The sequence below is a fragment of the Varanus komodoensis genome, unplaced genomic scaffold (assembly GCF_004798865.1).
Source record: "Varanus komodoensis strain SLA01 unplaced genomic scaffold, ASM479886v1 scaffold15, whole genome shotgun sequence".
NCBI classification, from domain to species: domain Eukaryota; kingdom Metazoa; phylum Chordata; class Lepidosauria; order Squamata; family Varanidae; genus Varanus; species Varanus komodoensis.
In genome coordinates this window covers 6,044,793-6,071,795 of record NW_025335440.1, presented here as the reverse complement: position 1 = coordinate 6,071,795, position 27,003 = coordinate 6,044,793, and the positions used below count along the sequence as shown (strand labels likewise).

Here is a 27,003-nt window from a genome sequence, read left to right as displayed (position 1 = left end):
GCCAATACCTAACTTTTATAACTGCGATTTTTCAACCTTTTGGAGTAGGAAAACATTGCACAAAAGTCGGAAAACCACCAAATCATTGGTGCTCAGGGGACAAGGGATGGGGCAGCGGAAGAGGCGTGGCTCCCTTGAGACCCCCACAGACCACATGTGGCCCCTCGGCCTGAGCTCCATGCCGCTGCTGTAGCCTGGCCAATGGCCAGAATCCAAGGTACGTCAATGGAGGTACCAGGAGAGGGCCAGATGCAGCACGGTGTAAATCCACCCCCAGAATCTTCTACCCCAGCGTGGCTTTCATGAATGAACCACCACACACTGTTGCTTTGAAGCTCCATTGGACTCATGTTTGTCTCGGTTTAGGAACATCCTGCTTCCCGTTTCATATGAAAACACTTGTGTGTATTTGTGAAGAGGAAGGACCGCTTGTGTGAGGAACTTGTGACGCTCCTTTATTTGGAAAATGGAACAGGGGAAGTGGAAGATGGGCCGGTGAACCGCTGCAAGCTGCCAACCTGATAGCTGAAGCCGTGGAGAATCTGCTTCAGTCTCTGAGCCTTGGACAGTCATGTTTGAGGGGAGTGGCTGTTTTTCGGGGGGTGAGCGCCTTCAAGCTAAACATCTGGTCCAAGTTCCAATTATTCTCTTGTCCTTCTCAAGGAGTTGGGATCTCCCCAGCCATCCTCCTTCTGAACCTCCAAAATGGTCCACCGGTCAAACTAGTGAAGTAAGAAAAGATGCGGAGCAGGTGGGTGTTGCTGCTGAGAACTTCAGGGGTGGATGTCCCGAGCAGGCACTTATAGCTAGCATTGGACCAAGGGTGCTGAAGAGAAGGTCTGTGGGTCCAATCCAGCCTGCCTGTGGTCCTAATCCAGCCTTCCCGGGTTCCACAAAAGGCCACTTTTCCTTCCCCGTGTCATCTAATGGTTGCTTCTCCATGCTGACCACCGATTGTTTTACGGTTTCTTGGCTTTTGTGCAGAGTCCTGCCCATTCTAACAGATCGGGGTGGCTCTTCTGGCAGCATTAGAATCATAGAATAGTAGAGTCGGAAGGGGCCGTGAAGGCCGCAGGTCCAACCTGATGCAGGGCACCAAGTTACACCACCCCACCAGTTCCATAGACTGGAAGAGGTTCCATCCCCTCCATTCAGAGCTTAGCAACATGGGGACCAGCAGCCTGGAACATGGAGCATCATGGGTCGTGGCAGCCATCGCACTGCTGCAGCTGCTGCGCAATTCCAGGGGCCCAAGCTAGATGGCGCTAAGATGGGGAACCAAGTGGACCTGATCTGAAGTGGGCAGATGCTGACGGGAAGTCATTGATGGCTATGGAAGGGTTTGCACCTCCGGCGTTCGCTTGGATGTTAGCCTCTCCCCCCAGAGCACCTCGAAGTTGACCCTGGCTTGCCCTTGGCACACGGCGACCCGCATTCTCAGGAAAGTCGGCCTCTTCCCAAGTCTGCCTATGGGAGATCCTTCAACTGGAGGCACCGGGGAGCCAGGAGTCCCAGGACTTGAAAGCTGCTGCTCCGTAGGAGTGATGTGGCCTGGAATATATTCTGAGCAGGAAAGGGTTCTTGGATGCCAGACTGACGCCACAGGTCCAGGTGGGCCAAAGGTGGCCATTTTGACTGGGCCATGGCGCTTCCCATGTTTTGGCTTGGTCCAGACGCATTGTGCTGCACCTCCCATCACTCTGGTCCTCACAAGCATTGAATAGGGTGGGAGTCAAAATCCACCACATATTCCACCTCTTTTCTTTTCTTTATAACTTCTCTAACTTCTTTTATATCGTTTATATTTTTTATTTATTTTATATTATTAATTTTAATTTTATATTGTTATTTTTGTATTGTGTTGTAAGCCGCCCCGAGGCTTCGGCAAGGGGCGGCATAGAAATGTTCTAATAATAATAATAATAATAATAATAATAATAATAATAATAATATGGAAGGCCCCAGCTTAGGGAAGAATGGCAGTTTATTCTTGGACTTCTGTTTTTCCATCTGGCTACTTGCCCCCTAGCTTGAAATGTTCAACCACTGACGTCTGCTCAGCCGATGCATGTGGTCCTGCTCAGTTATTAGCAAGGTGGCTTGAATATCTTGAGCTCCAACAAATGCTGATATGAAGCAACTAATATATATATATATATAAATCAAATATATCTGTATATGCATATTTTAAGGGGAATTATTTTCATGATATGTATTCATTGTAGTTAAATGCAAACGTCTGTGGAGATTTGCTTTATAAATCAGTGATTAATCTGGACATTGGCTACAATGGATTAACCATTAATGTATGCAACACTGGCATGCAATGCATACTGGGCGATTTGTGCATTTACTGGGATTGAAACTGGATTCTTCTGCATGCTGAGCATGGGATCCATCACTAAAGCTGCTCCGTTCCGCAAGGCTATGTAGGCGCAAACGTCATCTTTCCACCCATCAGCAGAAGTCCCTTTTCCAAAACAAACTGGTTTTGTTTTCAGATGTCATTGCTCCTACGAATATCTTTGCACCACAATATTTGCACCACAAATGAACTTGGTCTGCAATCATAAAACCTTCTTGCATCTCAGATAACAGTTGAAGAAGTTAACAAAATCTTGTCATTTCCCAAATTCATCATGCAACCCATGCGGGAATTCTCCCTTTGACCTAGAGAGATACACAACAAACACGCCTTAACCCAAATCCAAGGAAGGACATTGTGGTGTTTACATCATGTCTGGTGGTCTTAGGCCTTGGCCAAGGAAACAGTTGTGTTGTGGCAGCTCAGCATGTTCCCATTAAGCACTGTCTGTCCTCACGACTTCCTTTCCCACTCTTCTACTGCTTGGAGGCCATCTGGGCCATCTTGCTAGGACGGGCGCCCACCAAACCACTTCCAAGAAAGGGAAGGGCCTCTAAGAGAGGAGCACTCATCAGTACTTCTCATGGGGCGCTCGTCTTTCTTCAGTGGTGCTGTCTTTAAGACAAGTCTGAAAATATCCCCTTCCTGCTTATGCGCCATGGATGCCACCCATGGTGGGAAAACAGGAACTGCGGGAATTGCTCAGCGTCCTTGCAATGTAGACCTCCAAAGAGCCTGATCCACGTGGTGCTGAAGCAACTCAAGCCACCCCTTCTTCAAAGGACTGCTCTGCCACAAGCTGTTGGATCTGTGTCCACCTAGCCGGCTTGGTGAACTGTGGAGGTGCTGGTGCGAGCTTTTCAGCAAGTCCTGGACTCCCTTCCCTCCACCCATCCCACCTAGCTATGCTTACCCAGACCTGTTCAGGAGGGAGCATGAAAGGTTGGCCCTGGTGTGCTTGATCTCCATGAGCTTTAGTGAGTTTCCGTCCACTTTCCTGTTCTCTGGCAGAGATGCCACTGGTCCTGCTGGGCCCCCGGCAAGTTGCTTTCCTCCTTCGCAGCCCCCACTGCTGCCCTGGAGGTCCTCATTTTATTTTTCACCAGCGGCGGTGTGCCATGGTGGTGGTGGGTTAGGGTTAGCGTTGCCTGTCCTTTTCTGTGTAGCATTTCCCCAAATCCAGCCACGTGATCTTCCAGCTGCTTTCACGGACCTCCCATGGTGTCATACCTCGCCAAGCTGCTGACTGATGTTCTGAAAGCCCCTTCTATGGTACCTCAAAGCCACACCGAGTCCCCTGTGTATCCGGAGGCTTCCCAAGATGAAGGATGGGGCGGGCTTTGGGGCACTCCTGCTGCCTCCACCCCAGGAATAAGGTTTTATGGGTTCCATTCGCTTCTGTGACTTCGGAGAAGGTTATGGACATCCCTTCCATCATGGAGCACCATAGAAGCGAGCAGGTCCTGTGTGCCCCCCTCCCCCTCAAAACCATTCAGAGGGCTGGTTTGGGCCTTCTAAGTGGTTCTGACATCCATGCAAGGAGAAGAGGCTGAAGACCCTCCTGGTTCTGGTGGAAACCAGTGCAGCTTCACCATGACTCCCCCTGCCCACCCCGCAACACTGCCCTGAAGATGGTCTTCTGCCTTTTTTGGCCTTCACTGCCCCCAAGGCTGGAGGGAGGGGCCTCCAGTGACCAAGTCCCCACTGTGATCTCGGAGGGCTTCCCTTAGATCTCAACAAGTTCTTTGCCCTCTCCTGTGGTGAGCCGGACAGCATCTACAAGCTACAGGATCGGACCATCCATTGCCTTCTTTGATTTTAAGAAAGGACTGGGAGTCCCTTCTTCCTTTTACTGCTGTGTTTTTAGTGAAATGCTTTTATATTGCATGTTTACAATTCCGTATGCCTGCATCGCTTCATTATTGTCAGCTGCCTTGAGGTTATTCTAGGTGGATAGGAAGGAGAGAATGTCAACTCAGTTCATGGAGTGCCATGAGAATCCAGCTGCAAGTCAGGGAAGACCCCCTAAGAATGCATCCCCAATGCCAGCAAACATTTCTAGGGCAATGCCCCAGATGGGCCAAGTAAATAAGCAGGAGATGGGAACAAAGTTTGTAGGGAGGGTCTCTGCGAGGTGCAAAAGGAAAGAAAACTCCATTCACCAGTTGCCCTATTGCAAATCCTTGCTATTCTGACGTTCTCTGGGAAGTCTTGGGGGGAAGAATGGTTGGAAGCGGTCCCTTCCTTACTTGACATTATCTGATCATGCAAATGGCAAATTTCCTGATTCTGACTTAATAGCCAGCTGCAAGTCTTAATGGGGACATGAAAACACGCTCACTGTACTTCTCCTCCTTGGAAGCTGATCACCAGAAAGCTGAGAACTGGACAAGCTCCCAGTAATATGGAGAGGAGTTCATGGTTTGTAAAGAATTATAATGAGGATGGGATGATAAAGGGAGAAGGAAGAGAATGATGGAGCTGCTGTGAGAGGGACAGCCCTATGAAGGGAGACCAGGAAATTTTGGGGGATGCTGGTTGGCTGCCTAGTGGATTGGCAAACCAGCTGCCCACAGGGTCCCGCAAGTCCCCCTCCTGCCCAAGCTCCTCAGCAATGGGCGTACGTAGGCACTTTGCCCCGGGTACCAGACACAGCACATAGCCAGAAAGCCTGGTAGCCCCAGAGAACCTTCCCCTCTGAGAATTCATCTGCTGGTGGTGGATTCTGCCAATCAAGTTGCACCAATAGGGGGCAGCATTTGGACCTGTGAGATTTAGGGCTTTTCAGGAGAAGTCCCAAGCTGAGTGGAGGCACTTGGCTCTGGAAGGAGGTGGGTCGGCAGAAGAAGCCCCCACTAATGTGAGCGCCAGCATCAGCCTCCTTCCAGAAATGAGCATTTGGAAGCGCAGAATTATAGAATAGTAGAGTTGGACGGGGCCAAGGGGGCTTTCCGTCCAACCCCTGCTGTGGCAGGACACCAAGTCACACCCTCCCACTCCGGTGGCTGCCCAGCTGCACCTTAAATGTCCCCAGTGTGGGACCATGGCTCCCTTGGTCATGGGTCCCACTGTCTTACTGCTCCAACAGTCAGGATTTTTCTCCTGATACCTGGAAGGAATCCAGCTCCCTGGAACCTGAGCCCCTCCTTCTGCGTCCTGCACTCTGGAATGGTCAGGAAGAGATCCTGCCCTTCCTCTCTGGGACAGCCTTTCCAGTATTCGAAAAATGCTCTCCTATCTCCCCTCAGCCTTCCCCTCTCCAGGCGCAGCATGTCCAGCTCCGTCAATCTGTCCTCGCAGGGCTTCGTTTTCATTGCCCGGATCATCCATGCTGCCCTCCTCTGCACCCTCCCCAGCTTGTCCGCACCTCTCTTCAAGTGTGGTGCGCAGAAGTGGGCACAGCTTGCTCTGGAAGAGCTAAGCCGCCATAACGATGGAACTTGTGGGGCATCATTACATTGCTCCCCTTCTCTTTCATCATCATCATCTTGTCACATTTATATCCCTTTTTATTTTTTTAAAATGGTATTTAAATATTTTTAAATACCATTTATTTTTAAATGGTATACCTTTTATTTTAATTGTTAGGAATTTTAATCAGGTTTTAACTTCACAGTGGCTTTTTGGTTTTGATTTTTTTATTTTTGATCTTGATTTTGTTTTGATTTTCTTTCATTTGTGAATTGTTATTGGTTTTGTGTGTATATTTAATTATTGCTACTTGTTAAATTATCTGTTTTTGATTTTTATAAGCTGCCCTGAGATGCTTCTGCATGTAGGGCAGGGTATAAATATTTTAAATAAAATAAAAAATAAATAAAATAATATCCTACCCTTTCCTCCAAGGAGCCCAGGGCAGTGAACGTGATTCTCTGCTTTTCAGTTTTACCTTTACACATAGGGATGTGTGAGGGATCCATTTGCGGGGAGCAAATCCGTCAGATTCCCCGAGCTCCCCCAGATCCAACCCGCTTCCTTGCAGCTGGGAGTCTGGCTTCCTGGCGACCACGCAGAGCATGCGCCTGGCACTCGCGGGAACTGAGTCCCACACACGCCTCCGTGCATGCGATTTGCAGGCTCCGCTTGCCCAGCAGGGCTGTGAGCAGTCACAGGCTTCCTCTTGGCTTGCTTTCTAAGGCAGGACTGGGCACACGGGAATCTCCACAATTGAAGGGAGCCGGATTCCAAGGAAGCTTGCCGCAAACCTGCTTGCAATGACCCTGCAGGGCAGATCAGGTGGGGAGTGAGTGGCTGGCCCGAACTCACCCCAGGAGCTGCCTGGCCCTGCTCTTCTGCTCCTCTGACCAGCAAAGTCTGCCACAAACAGTAGGGGAGACATCGAAGAGCAAAACGGTTGTCGAGAAAGCTCCTCCAATTGATCATCCGTCTCATCTTGCAAACGCTGACATCTGAGAAATTATCTACACCTTCCTCCACCACCCATCCTTCTGACAGTGACCCCAATTAATTGTCCTCAGAACTGGAGAGGAGATGTCCCGGGCAGGGGTCTGGCTCACGTCAGCGACAGGTTCGGTGCTTATTTTTAACTTCTCCGAACAACAACTGTGCCTCTGGCTGGAGCCAGCATGCAAGAGTCATCTCTGAGGAGTGCTTTGTTCTGGCAGAGGTGTGAATGGATTCCCCGGGACATTTGTGGTTTCTCTGGACTGATTTAGTGTCTCTGGACAAGCACACCTGTTCCCATCACTCCGAAGTTCATCCACCTGCATGGCCTTGTGAGTCGGGCACAGCTTTTGCCGTGACCTTGGTCCAAAAGGACGAGAGACCCATACATTTCAGACCCATACATGTGCTTGCGGAGGTCTCTTTTGGACAGCTGAGCAGGTGCTGAGCCATAAAGCACAAAAAGAATGTATCGACATGGCAGGATGTGCTCCTCTTTTGAGCCCATAACAAAGGAACTCTAAATAGCTTGAAATGTCAGGTTGAGAACATGATACAGGCCTGCCTTTCACTCCAGGACTTCTCAAGTTACTAGACCATCAGGGTCTATGAATACTCACAAGATGCAGGCTGGATGCAAACCATTCAAATACATTTGGAAAGGGGGAAGCATACAACTCACTAGAACTACGGGGCTTGGGGAATTTTGCATGCAGAAATTATGGGGTCATAATCTGGATTTGGGCAGAGAGTCATTGGAAGAGGAGACCTTGCTCCTCCCAACAGCAAGATCCCATTTTGGAGAAACTCTCAGGAGCTACATGGTGGTTGTGGGTGGGGCTGAAGGCTTTAAGTGTGGAGTCCAAAATCATCACCATCATCATCATCAGCATCTTGAGCCTCATCCAACATATTGTAATTTAAAGCTCAAACTACCAGGAGCCGAGCATTAACAGAGGCATTTTAACTGTTTGGCGGGGGGGCACAAAAGCTGGAAGGCCCCCACTGGTTGGTGGTTGAGGCAAGGGGTGTGGGGCCATGAGAAGAGTCTGTGGCCACGGGGGGATGACTGGGTTTGGCTTTGGCTCTGGGGCTTTGGGGTCCCCACTCCAACACCTGGTTCCACAAACAAAAAGCAAGTGAGCAAAGAAGACCAAAAACTTCCACCGTTGAGAAAAAGGATTGGTTTAATGAGAAGTTCTACAATAAATATGGAGCCATCTAGAAGGAATCGTTTCGTCTGGGCTGATGACACAAAGCGACGCTTCGTCCTGATGCTTTGCCTCTGTCGAGATACCATTCTTACACTAAGGAGTTGCCACGTTGGAGGAGAGACATGGGCGGCCATTCTGGAGCGATGGCGGAAATATGCCACTGGCTGGAACTAGCTGAAAGCAAGCTTTCCTCTTCCATTCTTAGCAGTGTAAAACTGGATGGTAACCCATTGAACAGGACACAACTGGGCAAGTCTGCAGTATAGTCGTGCCCCAGCATCCACCTTGCACTGCTAAGCATCCCTGGTGGGAAAGCGTTGGCCAAAGAGTGGCTTTCAGGAGTTTCAGCCGCTACCTGTAGGAAGAGACACAGAGGGGCTGGAATGGGCAGCACTTTCCTATCAGGCTGCCTGGAAGTGCAACACATGTCTTATTCTCAGAGGCACTGTCTCTTTTCCTATCGCCTCATTTCCCAAAAAGACAAACTGAAACAGCCGTGGAGGTCTTCCTTTCCACAATTCTCTTCTGGGTTTTTCAGCAAAAGCTCTGTTCTGGGGTCTCTGATTTCCAGGGCTGCTCACTTGGGCCTATGGGGTACCCTGGCACCCACTGATCCAGCAAGTCTGAAAGAAACTTGGATTTCTTTGCAAGCTAAGGCGACCAGAGGGAACTACCGAGTCTCTGAAGGTATTTCTGAAGCTAGCAGTCTTTATGCAACATCTCCTGATTTCAGTGCAGCTGAAGGTTGCAAAAGGTTCGTGTACCTTCAGTGTATGTGTCCCTGAAGACAGTTAATAGTGACTACTAGTAGTTAGCTACTATGAAACTACACATAGTAGTAAACTACTATCCTGTTACTACTGGTGGTAGGTAACTTCCAATTTCAAGCTGATTCGGCAGTGTACTGCTGGAACCCCTAAGTCACAACCTTCTGGCTCAGTGGGGTTGTCTTGAGAAGGGGATGAGGAGAAGACGGGAGAGAAGATAGACTTCCAAATGGTTGAGGAAGATGGCGAGAACTCAGATGGCAGCTGAAGTTGGAGTAAGGCAGAGAGTTGGTTGATGCAAAAGGAGTAGGCAGGGCTGTTCCAAGCAGAGGAAGCACCATGGGTATTCAGACAAGAGGAGGCAAGATGGAGGGGAAAATACCCATTCCAGAAACAAACACAATACAATTCAGGGCATTAAATCAGTTATTCCTTTTGGAAACAGCAGATGCATTCCAGCGCCCAGTTCCTTTTGAAACATCCTATAAACAAATTATTAAGAGTTAGAAACAAACTTGCCCTCATTTATTGCTTCAATTCAAAATCACTGAGGGTGGTTTACAATTAAACAAAATTAAAACCATCTCCATGAGCCAAAACTACAAACACAAAATAGAAGGAAGTAAGCAAAGTTTTATTCTACTCAGGAGTGGAGAAAAGATGATTACGGTTGGCGTGTTTCCTGGCCTTGGCTTTCCTTAATGAGATTTGTTTTTTAAAAAGGGGAAGAGGCATGTATCCCTTGTGACTACCAATAAAGTCTGACAAAGTGAACCCTTGAAATTACGGCATCCTTATTTAAAAACCAAATTGGTAATACAATGAAGGAAAGAGCATGATTGCATTCTGTCCGCATCCTCACCTTAACCCAAGCCCGGCTCACAGGACACGTGGTGAGCCACCCCCGAGGAATTCTTTTCAATTCCATTTCTGGTCAGAATTTACCCTGTTCACAACATCCGGACCTGACGTGAATGTGGATGCAATGTGGGAGCAAAGTCCATCTTTTTCCAAGCTTGCCATGTGATGCACAAGCCCAACTGATGAATATAAAAACTCTGCTCAAAAATTTAGATCTGTGTGAATTTTGAAAAATGCTCACAATGCCCTTCGAACAATGGAAGGAGAATGTGTGCACGCTGGAAAACACACATGGAAACAGGCAGATGTGTTCCTCCCCTTGCCTCAAAAGATCTTGCAAGTTGATGCCAACTTGAGTCCTAACAAGCTCCTGGACAGAATTCAGAGGAGCCGATGAGGCTGACTTTTCCTGGGTCACTTCGCTTCCTACTCTTGGCAGAGGTGGGCTTAGATCAGAGAAAGCAGGAGAACTGTGGGGGAACAACCTGGGCCCCGCTCCCCAAGCTGGAAAGATTGGGCTCGGACCAGCCTAGGGATGCGTGAGGAATTCCCTCTCAGGGTGGGAGTCCATGAGAATCTCTCGGCCCGGTTCCCTAGACTCCAGCCCTCTTTGTCTCAGGGATGAGACCGACTGGACACCAAGCCTCCCAAGCTTCCACAGGGCGCCCACCAGGAATGAAGCTCACAAAATGATGCACAACCAGCATCCACTTGTGTGACCCGCGGCCTTTATTTGTGCTGCACAAGCTATGGAAGAAGCTTGCCAGTGGGGCAACCAGATGTTCTGGGATCTTTTGCAGGCTTCCTTCAGCTCGGCTTGCTTCCTACTTTGGGACCGATGAAGAGAGGAGTTCCAAGATCCCGTCAGAACCCTAATCTGGCCTATCACTAGAAAACAGTTCCACATGCTTGCTTTAGCCTGGCCAGTCCAGAGCCCTTCCGACTTCCCCTGGTCAGGCCTGCCTTGCTTCTGGCTTTAGCTGCACCCCGAAACAAGTCGTCAAATGCAGGGGACCCTTTTAACTCTGCAGCCTTGTTCCAAGAGGAGGAAATGTTGTTCTAAGCTCTAGGAAGTGGCTCAGAAAGGACAATGCAAATGCCATCATAAAATGCTCCAATTAATCTCAATAAATCCATCCCCAAGGGGGAAAGGCCAGGAATGACCAAAGTCTGCATAATCTCTGAATGGCTCATAGCAAGACATCAAAGGAGAAGCCATTCTGGGAAAGCTCCTATGTAGAACCTGGAGGCTGACCAACAAGAACGGGCAAGGAGCCAAACGGGCACTTGACCCCCAGGGTAGAAAAACAAAATAAAGTCGTAGCGGATGTGACAAATTGCTCCATATTATGAAGCCTTTGCAACTTTGGCGAGAAGAGGAGGCAACAAAAGAAACTGCTGGTTGGTGTGTGGGCTGAGAGCAAAGTAATAACGGCGAGATGGTTGTGGGATCCTGTTCACAAATCACACAAACACTGCTTGTTTGCAACTGCAAACTGCACAATTCTCTGGACATTTTCACTGTTTTCTGCACTTGCTTTCATTGTTTCATGTGTGCATGTGCTGAAATACACACATCTGAAATTGCAAGCGTTTGGGCAAAGTCCCCAAACATAGATCAGCCACACTTCAGTCATTTTGGGTCAGGAAAACCCCCCAAAATTTAAAAAAAAACAATTAAAAAATTAAAAGCATGCACGTTTTAAAATGCCCATTTTTTCCAATCAGGGAGAATGGTGCCTGCTTGAAATGCACATATTCCAGATCAAAAATATGGGAGTTTTTTCCAGTGCAAAAAAGGGGAAAGATGCTTGCATTCAGTAGCATACTCAAGGTGAAATGAATCTCACAGAGGAATGTGAAGAACTTCAGTGAACTGCAACATTACATTGCAGGAGAAATCGCCTACAAAAGGCAGAAGAAGGGGTGGAGAGCCTTCATTGTGCGGGGCTATGTTCTTTGATTCCATCATGGACAGGGATGGAAACTTTGTTTTTTTATTTTTTAAAAAGCTCCCTAGCGTGGCAATCCTGAAACCTTTGGGACCCTTAAATGCTCTAGAGCCATAAAGGAAGCCCAAAAGTGTTGGAATAAGCTTGGGGAAAATGCTCAGGTTGACCCTTGTGGTGTTCCCTAGCTGCTCCAGATGCCAATTTTTGTTTTAAATGGTGCCACTGGGGAAGTCAGCTTGAAAGGAAAAGGTGGAATGGCCCTGAAACCTTTCAAGAGGGCCATCGCATCCAGCTCCTCGCTCAAGGCAGGACTCCGAGCCAAACCATCCTTCTCAGAAGGCTGTCTGGTTGTGTCTTGAAGGCCTCTAGGGTAGGAGAGCCCAGCATCTCCCCAGGTCCTGGGTCCCATTATCCTGCTGCTCTAGCAGTCATGAAGTTCTTCCTGATGTCCAGCTGGAACCTGCCTTCCTGCAACTTCAGCCCATTATTCCACGTCCCATACTATGGAATGAACAAGATGAGATCCTGACCTTCCTCTCTGGGACAGCCTTCCAAGGACTTGCGGAGCGCTCTCCTATCTCCCCTCAGCCTTCTCCTGTCCAGTTCTTCCCATCCTTCCTCACAGGGCTTTGTTTCCAGTCCCCGGATCATCCTTGCAGCCCTCGTCTGAGCCCCATGCAGCCCTGACCCCTTTCCAGTCCTAGTTCATGGAAGAGAACCATCGATTCCAAGTGCTTTCCTTGAGGACTCTGCTCCGTTTGAAGGCCACCTCCTTCTTCGGGGGTGGCCGGCTGTGTTGTTTTGATCCACCAGGGAGAGCTTTTGCCCCATGGAGCCGATGGGACTGGCAGGCCAAGTTGAGGACATCAGTTGACCACCCTTTCTCTCTTTGAAGGACTGTCCAGCTGGTTCATGTGCAGTTCAAAGATAAACAGCCCTAAAAGCCAGCGCCTTGCAGAGGTCCAGCAACAGCTAGCGACACCTGGCCGCACCCTTCTCGGACCATGACGATATGCAGATTCTATGTTAATGAAACCACTGGTTCCTGCATTTGCATCGATGCATGTAAACGGCCCTCTGCACTTTGCATGCAGATTTGTGCCTCCTTTGCTCCTCTTTTTGGGAAAAGCATTTTCACCTTTTTGATGAAGCATCAGTAGGGCAGTGCCGACCCCAGGAAACCTCGCGCAACGGACCTGAACCTAGAGTTGAGACACACGCACTGGAATCTCTTCCTCCCAGCTTCTCTGGGCTTCCTCTTGAGCTCTGACTGGTCTTCCAAGCAAGTCACGCACAGTGAAAGTCCACAAATATCTGTGGCATGAAGGCTGTACAACTGAGTGTGCTTGGCATGAGAGAGGGTCCCGTGGCAGGTGGACCAGAGTCCAGGAAGCTGAGCCCAAGATGGGTCTCCACCTCTGAACAACCCTACTCAAGCTCACTTTCAGTCCATAAAAGGTCGAGTTGGGAGGGTCTCCATGGACTTCCATCTCTAAAATGGGATGAGGTTGCTGCATTTATTTGAAACAAAACACTAACACTTTGTGCAAAATTATGCATTTTTGCAAATGCTGCTTTTTTAGATGTTTTGTGAAGATTAGCACCAGAAATGTACAATTTGTGTAAACTTGGCCAATCTGTGCAAATTGGTACCCCCCCCCCAAAAAAAGCATGGTGGTTGTCATACAATTTGTGATGAAGCACACAATGACCGTAGGCTTTTTGGGGGCCGATTTGTGAATTCAATCCATGTTGTGCAAATTTCTTTCATGTGCGTGTGTGTGTGTGTGCGCACGCACACAATTCCTAGCCCATCTGAGAGAAAGAAGTCTCCACTCAGATCAAAGCAAGTCAGTGCAGGGCTGGCAAAAAAAGAATCTAGGAAGGTGCATCATTAATTCACTCAGTAATTAAATTCAGTAATTCATGGGTGCAGACAAGGGGTCGCAGGCCAGAAATGTGAACGTTCCACACCTGGGTCAAACAGCCCCCTTGGATCCCTCCAAGGAAGCTCTCTCAGCGTGGAGAAAGGCAACATGTGCGGCGTGACAGCCGTGTGGCGGGCGTGTGACCCCAGTGTCATTTTGCCTATGGACGGTCAAACGCCACGTTGGACTACCTTTCTGTTCTGGTTCTGCACTGCTCCTGTAATCCTGCATTGCTTCCTAGGCTAGCACATGAAAATGTGTGCGTGTGTGTGTGTGCGTCTGTGCACACATGGACATGTGCTTATAGACACATCCCCACACCAACACTGCGGGGGTTTATGCAACTTAGGCTAAGATTTTCTTCTATTTGAGAACTGGCCAGGAAGCACTTTGTGGCGGTCCGAACCCCAGGTAGGAGTTTCAGTCCATCTGCCTGGCTTGATGCACAGGAAGTGGAGGGACGGCAAGATCTCTGGAAGACGCGGTCCCTGCTGCAGACATGAGACGTTCCCTTCACCTACCCTTGTGACCACCATTCTGGGTGTGCTGGTGGGCTTCCAGAGGAAGCCAGCAGCGTGTGGGGGAGCTCTTTTGAAAAACAGCCCACAATTTGCCAGTGGAGTTGACAGCTCTGTACAGCAAGAGATCAGCAGCCTGGGTTAATCTTCCACTCTCATTCCTTTATTCCCTGGGGTTTGGGGAGAGTGATACAACCAGAAAAAAAGCCACTGTCCTGCATGCCTGTAGTCGCTGGATCTCACTAAGCAAACAAGATCAGGAGGCAAGAAGAGATAAACCGTGGCAAAAAAACAGGAAATGTTACAGCAAAGCTTGGATTGTTTTCTTTAATTTATCTCAGACATCCACACATGCTTCCCACTTTTTTGGCTTGCGAAATAGATGGCGAGTTTGGTTCCTAGGTCAAACTTTTCCAAGTGGGGGCGGGGAGGATAAACACAGATATGAAGAAGTCACATTGGTTGGCCATGCTTTGGGGCGATGAATGTGTGTCTCCATGATTGTATTTGTCCAGGAAAAAAGACTGTTCCAAAGCTCAATCATATTCACGCAGCTTCAGTTTGAGCTACCCAAACAAAGGAGATTTTGTACAGTCTCCGAGCTGATAACCCCCCCCCCCCAAATAATACAGCATGTTCCAGTGAGCACATTTTCTGTATTAAGAGCCAAATGGTATTCATGACTTACCTTTCAGTGGGAATTACCCTTCCCCCAGGTAAGCTTATCTAGAATTACAGCCTAAATTATCATTTTTGGATAGGAAGCAAGCAAATTTGCATTGAGGCTCTGTGAAATGAAACCCGTTCATTTTGTAATGGGTCAGCTCATTCTAAGGCCGGGCAGTAAATGTATTGATGGGTTCAAGTTACTAAAACAGCCACACAGAGATGGGGAGCTTACCTGACATTCAGTTTGCCATAATGTGCTTCACAAATGCTGGAAGACAAGGAAAAAACAGCCATTGGTATTCCATAGCTGGGTTCCCAAGAAAGTCACAGAATCATGAAATAGTAGAGTTGGAAGGGGCCAGGATGGCCATGGGATCCAACCGCCTGCTCAGAGCAGGGCTCCCAGTTAAGCCATCCCTCCCAGAGGGCTGCCCAGCTGCACCTTGAAGGCCTCCAGGGTGGGAGAGCCCAGCATCTCCCCAGGTCAAGGGTCCCATGGTCCTACTGCTCTCACAGGCAGGAAGTTCTTCCTGATGTCCAGCTGGAACCTGTCTCCCTGCAACTTGAGCCCACTATTCTGTATCCTGCACTCTGGGATGAGCGAGAAGAGATCCTGGCCTTCCTCTTTGTGACAGCCTTTCAAGGACTCAGAGAGCACTGTCAAATCTCCCTTCAGTCTTCTCTTTGCAAGGCTGAACATGGTCAGCTCTTTCCATCTCCCCTCACGGGGCTTTGTCTCCAGTCCCTGGACCATCCTGGTTGCCCTCCTCTGACCCCTTCCCAGCTTGTCTGCCTCTTTCTTCAAGTGTGGTGCCCAGAACTGGACACAGGACCCCACATGAGTGGGCCGTACATGAGCTTTAAACACCCACCACCCTCTGCTGTGACCCCCACGGTCTGCAATTCATGGGGGAGAGGGGAATTCATGGTGAATCTCAGCATCAATCTGCTACCAAGTTTCAAGAAGAACAAACGTATAGTGCAAACAAGCTAGATAGGGCCCGTTTATGTCCCTGCGTTTGGTTGCCCCTGAAATTCACCAACAAACCAGCCCCTTTTGCTGTTGCTGCTGAATTTGGCAGCCTGGTGGCAGCCGGCCAAACGGGGTTCTGGGCTGGAAAGTGGCATTCAGTTCCCAGGGGTTACTCGTCCCTGATGCAGCTGCTTGGAAGGGGTCAGGTTCGCTTTGGATGTAAACCTAAACAGTCTGGTCTAAATGGGTGTGTGAACTGCTGTCCCAGAATTCTGCATGCCCAGGATACTGCTCTCCAAGGGCTGCTCTGTGCCACGGTGAACCTTGATGTGATATATTGTGTTGCGATCCCACATGGTGTGGTTTGCTACCTTCTGTCCCCTCAGCCTACCAGAGGCTGCTAAGCAAGTGCCTTCTTCTAATTGTCCTCATTCCGCCCTGTCCAGAGATCTTGTTACAGGTTCTCTCCCCAGCAGAAGCAAGATACAACCAGCATGATGCCAGTTTATCAGAACTCCTAAACCCCAAGGGTGTTGAGGGCCACCTCTTCCAGGATACCTTCGTAATTGATGCAGCCATTGGAATCTTCCTGGCCGGCCATGAGCTTATCAACTTCCTCCTCGGTCAGTCTTTCTCCTAGAGAAGGCAAAAAGCATACGATAAGCACGGATGGCCAAATCTGCCAAGCTCAGCTTCAGAGAGATGCTCATTTTCCCACTGCCAAGTATGTTCCAGCTCAGCTGCACTCCAAATCACGAGCGTCTCTTTCTTTTCCAGAACACAAATGCATACGTACTTCCACAAACATTTTTAGAAATGTGTGCATTCTTTCTGTACATGTCTTAAATGCAGGCATTCTTCCCACAGGGAAAAGTGTTAGTCTCTCTGTGTGTTTTAAATTACTTATTAAAGTGCATGCATCTGGGGTATGTATTTTATGAGCCTGGGAAATGTATGGATGTCATTAGCAAGACCGTTTGCAGTCTCAGGAGGTGCAAGATGGAGATTTTCACATACAATACAAACCCAACAGATTTCTAACCCATTCCAAAAGATGGTTTCAATTCTCATGCTTTGGAACCCAAAATTGAGTTATGATAGCCAGAATAACAAAATCTGGGTTGATCACATCCTGATTATGTAATCGAGTGTCGTTGCATCTGAATGCCCACGCTGCCCTTCCTTAGACGAGGCTCAAGGTCAGCTTCCAAGCAATCTTCCCTGGCATTCAGGTTCCTCCAAGGAGCAGTGAGCAAAACCAATCAAAGGAGGAAGAAACACACATAGATCCGGTTCTGGGAACTCTCCTTTTTCCACTGCACTTGCAGAATCCTCTCCCCTTGTTATTTTGTTTATCATTTTCAAAGGAAACCAGAAACAAACCTCCATAAGGAGAGGCTCAGAAATGTATACATTTAGGTTGTTATACTGAAGAAGGCAAATTTAAAGCCTAGTTAAACACTTGTGCTGGCAAATAATATTATTGCAGCATGCATCTGGATGCTTTTTCATTTAAACCCTTTTTCGTTTGAGTAGGAATCTTCTCTGCTTCTCCTCTCTGCACACACAAACTTTTGGAGTTCCATCAGAGCCCAAGCACACTGCTAAGGAGACATCGCTTTTCCATTTTACATTGAATTAAAAACATGATCTCAATTTTCTTTTTGGAGAGGGTTTTGCCCACTTCTAATTAAGGACAAGGATACTTAAGGACCATGATTAGCATTGCAATGGAGGAGTTTCTTGGTTCACGTTCCGTGCCAACTGAGTTGATACAATCTCTAATTTTGTGCTATGATAGAGTTTGGATCATCAAAACAAAACATACAGGCAGTATAAATCCACTGTCTAAGCAGCATTTTTTTTCTTTTGGGAAGGGGGAAGGGAGAGCTCTCTCGTTGGCCGACATAGTAGAAAAAGTGTTGGCTCAAAGGCCTCCTGGCTGATATGTGGCCTTCTCCTTAATAGTGCTTACCAAGAGTTGCCAAAACATGGCGGAGTTCAGCTCCCATGACAGTGCCATTTCCTTCCTTGTCGAAAACCCGGAGACCTTCCACAAAATCCTCAAATGTGCCCGTGTCTTTAGTCTTGGAAACATGTTGGAGCATAGGAAGGAAGGTGTCAAAGTCCAGCATCTTGGAGTTCATTTCTGTCCATGGACAAGTGGAAAGTAAATGGGTTTGACACACACATAGAAACATAGAAACAGAGCGAGTCAGAAGGGGTCTCCCAGGCCATCTAGTCTGACCCCCGGCTCCATCCAGCTCCACTCATGACATGCCTACCATGTGCATGTCTAGCCTATCCTTGAACACCCTCCCCGATGGGGCTTCAACCACCTCCCGGGGAAGCCCATTCCATACCCTCGGGGTCCTAACTGTCAGGAGGTACTTCCTGCTATCCACCCTAAATCTTGGTTCCCTGATGTCGCTTCATTGGAACACATCTTGTCCTCCTCCTCAGTGGAAAACAGGTCTCTACCCAGCTTTGTGTGACACCGTGTCTTGCGCCTATATCTCACCAACAGATCCCCTGGGAGTCTCTTCCTCTCAAGGGTGAAGAGACCCAGCTCCCTCAGTCTCTCCTCATATAGCTTCCCCTGCAATCCAGCCACCATCCTAGTGGCCCTTCACTGCACTGATTCCAACCTTGCTATATCCCTCTTGTACTTAGGGGCCCAGAGCTGAACATAAGACTCCAGCTGCAGGCACACCAGAGTTGTGTAGAGTGGTAGTAATACTTCTCTTGATCTAGAAGCCATGCTTCTGGCTATGCAGCCAAGGTTGGTGTTCGCCCTCTTGACCACCGCATCACACGGCTGGCTCATGTTCAGCCTGCAGTCGACCAGCACCCCGAGGTCCCTTTCGCAAGTGCTGCTCTCCAGCCACTCGTCCCGTAACCTGTACCCATGACCCCCATTCCTACGCCCCAGGTGCGAGGCCTTGCACTTCTCCACACTGAACGCCATCCTGTTGTCAACATCGTCTTCCTCCACAAGGGAGGTTCGGGGCCATGGCCAGAGCTATCTTCTACTCCTGTCAATTTTGGAATGGACTGGTGGCCTTCTTGGGGTCCTGATCCCAGCTTTAGAAGGCAAGTGGAAGCCCTGCATGGCCTATCTCTTGTTGGGTTGTACCATTTCGGTCTGAAGACAAGAGGTTGGACATTGAAAAACACCTTCGTATATAAGACATCTTGAATCACACAAAACAGCCATCCTGGGAACAAGCCGGTGCAAGCAGATTTCCCTTGGAATGCCCATGCTGAATGTAGGCGTCTGCTGGAGATCACAGCTTGGAAGCCCCAAAGGTCAACTGAAACGGCACAGCCCAGCAACAGAGGCATAGCCAGAGCCTGCTAGCTCTTAGTCCTCCTTTAGCGGAAAGAAGCAAAGCTGAAGGGAATATCACATGGGCTCTGGCAGGTTGACCAACTTGGTTTTCGCCAAGCCGAGGGCTGCCCCCCGGTTATACATAGGTGGCTTAGCAGGGGGAAGAACATCTGTCTTCTCCTCTTCTCGAAGCTACTGTATATACTTTAATTGTTTATTAATTGTTATTGTTTGAATGTATTTTGTATTTTATTTGATGTTGTAAGCCACCCCGAGGCCTCGGCAAGGGGCGGCATAGAAATGTTTTAATAAATAAATAAATAAATAAATAAATAAATAAATAAATAACAAAACAGGCTTGACAAACCACCATGTGGGGCTGATGGATTTTCATTGGCTTGGTGGGTCACACAGGGATGGATGCCTGAACGACTTCCTATGTTCTTTGCTTGTGAGCATGCTACAAATTAAGACGGTTGTGTATAGCTTCACAGATTATCAGGGCTAAGAGGTATTAAGCCTCAAATTCCAAACCCTCTGTCCAGAACTATCCGTGGGTTTTGCCTGGCCACATTGCAAATCTTACACAGGAATCCCTCCACCCTTGAGATTTTGGTAGGGTTTGGCTTCTGCCTTTTCTTGAAAAGGGCATGACTTCGTAATTCAGAAGTTCGTATTTGCGATTCAGCAGGAAAAGATCTTTTCCCATTTGTGCCAAGAGGAGACAAGGTGTGGGAGCAAAGAGTATGCATAGGCTTGAGGTGGTTAAACATGGCACAACTGGCATTAATACAGACCCGAGATTTAGCGCAGCAAAGCCCAAAGTCTGGCTGATACCAGAATCCCAGCCAATGTGCAAGGCTAACAAAGAAGAGAGAGAGAGAGAGTGACCTGGGGCCCATAACAATCATTTGGGCCCAGCCTACAACCTGGATCTGGGGCAAGCACGGCAGTCCCAGGTAGGGCCTTGGCACATCACTCCATTTAATCAAATTAAATTCAATTGTTTTTTATGCTTGATCTACTGTCTTTCTTTCTTTCTTTCTTTCTTTCTTTCTTTCTTTCTTTCTTTCTTTTTTTGTCACCTGCCTCAAATTTTCTGGAAGGATGGAATATAAATATTTTACGTGAAATAAAGCACTTCCTTTTGGAGATGAAGAGTGTACATCATAACTTAATCCCAATTTTTTAAAAAATCTAATCTGAGGTAAACCAGAATGGTATGATAGAGATTCCTTATTCTCATTTAATTTGGGGAGGGCACAGTCCTCTCCAAATTAAGCATTTTTAAGACCTACTTGGTTTTATTGAAGAAATGTATTCAATTTTCTACATCAATGTGTGAGATCTGAGCTCAGTTTGGCTTTACTGTGTCTCTTAGTACTATCAAAACATGTAAATTAACCACTCAATGTATATCTTTTTATATGGAAGTTTTAACCATGAACTGATAGGTGTTCATCTTATAAAAAAATTAAATGTGAAACAACAATTGGGAGCTTTTTGGGAGCTCTTTTATATTTTATATTTTTATTTATTTTATATTGTTAATTTTAATTTTATATTGCTATTTTTGTATTTTATTGTATTTTATTGTGTTTGTAAGCCGCCCCGAGGCTTCGACAAGGGGCGGCATAGAAATGTTCTAATAATAATAATAATAATAATAATAATAATAATAATATTGCACAAAACAGCCACGAAGGTTCTGAGTTACTGGTAGAAGAACCACAGATGCTGGGCAACGTTCTTGCAGTGGAAGAAGATGGCAGAGGCTCACCCACCATGGAGGCCACAATAGCTAGGAAGTACCTGAGAAGCAAACCCTGTGAAGCAACCACCAGGAAACAAGAAGGAAAGGTTCTAACCATCTGGTTTGGGTCGTCCAAGGACCTTGAGAACTTCTGCCTGGGTGGGGTTCTGTCCGCAGGCCCTCAAAACGTCACCACACTGGGCATATGTGATTTTCAATTCCCCCTGCGGAGTTCTGTCGAAGAGCTCGAAGACTTCCCTAAATTCTGGGGTGAACACAAAGAAGATCATTAGGAAAAGTGCTCTTTCTGGGAGGTCAGCATTGCTGCCAAGAATTAACTGAGTAACGTGAGAAATTCATGAGTGGGTAGGGAGACTGACACTTGCTTCTTGCCCTGAAGAGTTTACTTTCTAAAATTTGGGCACAAGGTGGGAAAATGTCTCTAGGGGAGCGGAAGAACCAGGAGGGTCAAACTGCAATGAGGAACGGATGCAAGTTAACAAGCAGCACGAACTGATAGAGATGCGAAATATCATCCCAAGCCTTGGGCACAGACAGTTGCTAGTTGGCTTTAAACGGCTCCCAAATAGTCCCGACTGACTCTCATTTTTTGCTTTGGTTTTCAAATGAGGAAAGTTTGATGAACTCCTGTTGTTCGTTCTGCTATCGCTTATGTTTGCATTCCACTGACTTCAGATTTCCTGGAGGAACAACCCGACGGGAAAGGCCAGGCCAAGGGGTCCTTGGTATAAGGTTTATAACCCAGGAATAATTGGGAATTACTGGAAGACCTATCCCTTTGTTATCCTTAGGGGCATCCTGGTCCAAATGATATACATATTTGTTTCTTGGCTTCTTACATCCCACATGACTTCCCAGAAATGTCCTAATTACACTGTGAGAACATTCAGAAGCACTTCGAGGGCTTTACCTTCGGCCGAGTTGTACTGAGATGTACGCGCTGGCACTGGGCTGCACCTCTTCGGACGCAAATAGCACGCATGAATTTTGCCCTTTTATATATACTTGCTTGCTTGCATATTTACTACTACTGCTGCAAGAAGCTGGGTGCAGGCAATATCCTTTTGTAGTATTTCAGAGTGCTCAGGCTACCGGGTCGTGATGCACTTTGTTCTGCTTCAAACTGAGGAACATACGGGCTTTGCTAGAACAGATAAATTCCTCGAGTCTCTCTTCTTATTGTGCATATGGGCATGATTGGGGCAAAAACAGAGTCACGGAGAAAAGAGAATGCCAGAAGGGCGTCCTTCTTGAAATACAATGTCTGACACCCTGAGAAACACTCTCTTGTGTGATGCGGGGGCAGGAGGAGCCAGAGGGGCAACCACTCTTCCAAACAGCCCTAGAGGGGCAGATCACACTAAGGAGGCACAGGGTGAAAATACCATGCAATGTTTTATTTATTTATTAAAACCTTTTTATGCCGCCCCATTCGCCGAAGCCTCGGGGTGGCTCACAACAATAAATTTGCTACAAGAAATCATCACACTCAACAATAAACAACCATACATACTTGGCGTGTGTTTCTCAGGAATAAAGGGACTATCTCCCCACGTCCCAACTACACATTTGGTAACCTACATCTCCGTGCAGAAGAAAATTAATTTTAAATTGCAACTGGGAAGAGTTTCACTTTGCGTGGCGGTAGGGATGCCGAAGCAGCCGGCAGACTTTCTTTCTAAAAGATGCTGCGGCTGGTGCACAAAGGCAGAGGCAAGGGGAAGCGGAGCTGTACAAAAGCGGTTGATTGTTTTGTGTCCTTCGGCTCTGAAAAACATGTGGCCCTCATGTGCTTTGCAAAAACAGTGTGCTGACCACATGCTTTCTGGTTCATGCCCCACAGTGCTTTGTGCAAGTTGAGTAAATTTTGCAAATTGCATGAATAGTGCAATCCGAGAAATTTCCTTAGCATTTTTTTAAAAAATGCCAGCCAGCACAAATGGTCAGGAATGGACGGAGCTGTGGGCTGACAACTTCTGAAAGGCCAGAGGACTGCGATTCCTGCGTAAAGGGAAAGCTGTCATGACCATTTTCGCTTGGATGAAGACGGCAGTTCTGTTTAAGGATGCTATCAAGCCACCGTTCCTTTGCAAGGCTTCCTGGGAAAAGAAAGCGCCCGCTTATGTTCAGGAACTGAAGAACGGAGTGCAAGATCTCTGTGGACATAGCACATGTTTCTGCCACCAGGGAACATGTGTTGGTGACCGTGCATGTGTTTTGCATGCAGGGGGTACTGGGTTCCACCCCTGGCATCTCCAGGGAGGGGCCCCAGTAAGCAACCCAGCTATCCAGCAAAGCCACTGCCAATCGGTGCCAGCAATGCTAAGCTAGATGGACCAAGGGTGTTGCTCAATACAAGGCTGCTTCCGATGCTCATAAGGGTGCAGTCCCTTGCATGTTTAGGCAGGAAAATGTCCAGCAGCTCCCAGCATCCTCCAATCCACCACACTAGCCAAAGAACGCTCCAAGTTGCAATACTTTTCTTTATCTAAAGATGCATAGGATTGGGCATTGAGATATCATAATTTGGGCTGGCCTTTAACATGGATCAGGGAAGGGAGGTCCCCTTTCCAGTGACTTTTCAACTTTTTAAGTTCACCTGGCTTGCTCTTACTCTTTACAGACTTCACCAGTGAGATCACCACACAGGAAAACTGATTGGCTTCACTGTATTAATCCTGTCCGATATGTGATCCCTGATTGGCTTCACTGTATTAATCCTGTCCGATATGTGATCCCTGATTGGCTTCACTGTATTAATCCTGTCTGATATGTGATCCCTCATTGGCTGGGACCTCCCGCATGCCTCATCCAAGACTCTGAAAGGACCAGCCACAACAGGAGGTTTGATGCTCAAGCAATTACAGCCTCCACCAGCAGCAGAAATGAAGGGCCTGCCCCAAACAGAATTCGCTTCACTAATTATAACTTATACTCTTTTCGGCACCAGGTAAAAACCTTTTCATTTAAGCATTATTTTAAAAGTTAATTAGTTTTAATGATTCCAGTCGCTTTTGCTTTCTCTATTTTGATTTAATTTGACTATTTGATGTTTGTTTATTCTTTTATACAGTATCACTGTTTTAATCTGTGGATAGTGTAACTAGATGTTTTTAAATTACTGTAAGCCATCCTGAGATATTTATATAAAGGATGGCATACAAAAGCTTTTAATAAATAATAAATAAATAATAATTCAGGAGAATATTTCCAGAAAGTAAGCTATTTGCTTTTACCCCGAATCTGAAATGACGAACTCTTTGGTGCAGTCTTGCTCGCCACACTAGCAAACCAAGATGTCCCTGCACAGCTTCCTTCCATCGTCTGAGAAGCATCCCAAACTTAAGGCCTGTTATTTTGCCATGGAACGGGACTATGGAGGATGCAGCGTCTTCCACTCAACAGCAGCAAACCAAAAGATGGGCATTTCCCCCTGCTAGCTTGCCCTTCTGCTTCCTGCCGGCCTCCCATTGCCGAAAAGGCCCTTGTCCACAGGATCTGTGGTGTCACTGGGTTCCTACAGAAACCAAAGGCCTTGTCCGTCCTGGCACAGGTTCTGGGCTGAGGCTGCAGCAAAGCTTGGAAGCAGAACAGGCTGTGCAGGAGTCCAGAAGCAATTCCAGCTGCTGAAATTCCACAGAAGCCTCAAAGCAATGATAAGATGATTCTGTGCAGGACACGTGCCTACCATGGAGTGCCAGGCCATGGATTAGGGACGGGCAGCTCTGTCAGTTTTTGCTTCTCCTGCATTCTACTTTTTAAAAAAGATCTCAAACTCCTGGATGCAGAAGACTCCTCCGAATTTGGCCAATTTTCATATTTTGAAAAAGAATCTAACTGCTTGCCAGTATGCAGCAGCCAAACCAATTTTCCCAGCATGGTGGGGACCGTAACGCATCGGCCTGAGGCGTAGCTGCTGAAACCAAAGGGCTGTCAGGAAAATAAGGGGTGGCAACTCTAATTCAGAGGTGTGGTTGAATTCAAGTCAGATTTGGAAAACCAGCCTAACCTACCTCGCAGGGTTGTTGTGGTGAGGATAAAGTGGAGTACAGGAGAAGGAAGTCAGCTGCCCGGTGATATAAAGCACCATCAGCACTCAGACCCCAGGTATTGCCAATTTGGGCTTCTCCCATATTCACATTTATCCAATCACACCTTTTTTCCTGACTGTGGACATCTTTGCAAATATTGGGAAAGTCTCATCGGAGCTGAACTGGACTGGGAGCTCAGGGTTGGCACGGCATGAAGGACGGAGAGAATCACGCTCAACGCGTTGCTTTTTGAAGATTTACCAGCTGTTCCAATGTTCTTTATTAAGTTAATGGGGGGAAATGAAATTTTAGAAAATCAAAGGTGAGAGAAATGGAAATGGGCCAATTCATCTATCCAGCTGCAGAACTTTGGATTACGATCCATGCACTTTTATTTTATTTTATTTTATTTTATTTTACCACCATTTTAATAATTAATATCAATAATTTTAATAGCCATAATAATGTTATACAGCCACATGTTCTCTTTCTCCTTTCTTTTTTCTTTTCTTTTTACTTTAGTTATGAACAGTTGTTTATGTTGTGTGTTTTAATTGCATTTTATATTACAAGGCTTGTTGCAAAGGACGGCATAGAAAAGTTTAAATTAAATTAAATTTTGTTTCATGGATTGTCCAGCAATTCTTTTTGTTCTGTCCTCTCTTCATTGCTGATGCCAGATTTTATTTTACAAGAGCTTCGTTCTACTTCTGCAAATCCATAGCAGTACCAATGCACTTTAGCACAAATGCATTAATGCATATTGGTACCAAATCGGTGCAAACCCACAACTGAATAACCAGGCCACAAATCCATGATATCTACCTGACCAGGAAAGGTGGATCCCCTGTGGTCGGATTTGTTAAACTCTGAAATCATTTGACTCGGTTGCAGATCTTTGCAATCTCCCTCATTTCACGTCATTAGCTCTTAAATTTCTGGATTTGTGTCTGTGTTTGTGATACCACATGGGGGTGATCACCTCCTTTTCCCCTGATAGATGCCTCTTCTTTGGCAGCTGCATGTCAGGAAGGGAAACATGGCAGAGAATAATACACCTATTGAAATTGGCTAGTTCAGTGGGGTGAGAATGTCATTTCTCCTGTTGTTTGATTGCTTCCTAAACAGGTTGGGAAAAGCTTCAGACCCAAGTCAAAGCAACAGGCAGATCCCTTTGTCCGGCTTCTGGTGGCAGGGCCACATCCTTCACAGCACCGGAAGTGGACAGACTAATCTGTGGGGTGCACAGCGCATGGGTCTCTCCTCCAACCTCTTGCCGTCTCCTCCCAGCTTCTCTCCGTGCTTCCTGGCCGGGCCTTCCCTGCTTAGCCCTAGCTTAGAATGAGCCAGACAGTTTTGCCTTCCGCTGCTTTCACTATTTATTTTCCCATCTCATGCGCTTTCTCTCGCAAATGGGGAAGGCATTGCTCCAGCAAGCAGCAAGCAGATCAGTGTCTGCCTTTGAGACGGACGGAAAGCTTGCCAGAGACGGGTCTCTGCCACAAATCTGCTATAACATGAACTGAGCAGGAGGACTTTGCAGTTCCAGACATTTTTAATGTAAAGAAGAACATATGGAAAGAAACCATTTCTTATTCTGGCAGTCGGATTTTGGGGAGAGAAACCGTGCCGAGCAGGGGTGCACTGACAATTCTCAAACGTAGCAAATACGCACAAGGTTGCGAAGACACGTTTGGCCCCTTGGATTTGTGACCCAAGTTTGAATAGCATCCTCCTTGCAGGAAAACGATATCACAGCAGATTCTGGTATCCGTTTTAGGTTTTTCTCCTGCATCTCCACATGGATTTAAAAAGGCACATTTGGTTTAACCCCTTCTGCTTAGCCTCTTATATCTCAGCCTACAGGGCATGGAGTGGGGCGTCCAATGGTCCTCAGGCGACTTAAGTGCAGCCCTTGCCCCATAGAAGCTGGAAAGTGGGGCTGGTGCAGAAGCTGTGCTACTCAAGGCCCTTGAAAGGTGGTGTGTCGGTGGACCCACCCGCAACGAGGACAGCTTTGTGGGTGCTTTGACGGAAGGTTTTGTGCCAGGCGCACAGGCAGTTGTGATTCTCACCATGCCACAGAAGGCAAACTGGACGGAGCAAAAGGAAATAACCAGCCCAAGAACCTAAGAACAAGCCCCAGATGGAGTCTGAACCCAAATAAACACGGGGCTGGAGGGCAGCCATCCAGTGCTTTGCCGCCTGCCCAAAAA

The 27,003-nt window shown here is 47.3% G+C and overlaps 1 protein-coding gene across 1 annotated transcript in view; it reads right to left on the bottom strand.

Annotated features, from left to right (window-relative positions):
* Window positions 1-7,955: 7,955 nt before the first annotated feature.
* MYL3 (myosin light chain 3) overlaps window positions 7,956-27,003 on the bottom strand; it is a 31,326-nt gene continuing 12,278 nt past the window's right edge. Inside the window, exons 3-7 of the mRNA XM_044424934.1 lie at window positions 20,851-21,000; window positions 17,627-17,800; window positions 16,210-16,287; window positions 14,911-14,946; window positions 7,956-9,232 (exon numbers count right to left, since the gene is read on the bottom strand). Coding sequence (XP_044280869.1) covers window positions 14,918-14,946; window positions 16,210-16,287; window positions 17,627-17,800; window positions 20,851-21,000 — 431 coding nt within the window. The 3' untranslated portion in view covers window positions 7,956-9,232; window positions 14,911-14,917. The remainder of the gene's footprint in view (window positions 9,233-14,910; window positions 14,947-16,209; window positions 16,288-17,626; window positions 17,801-20,850; window positions 21,001-27,003) is intronic.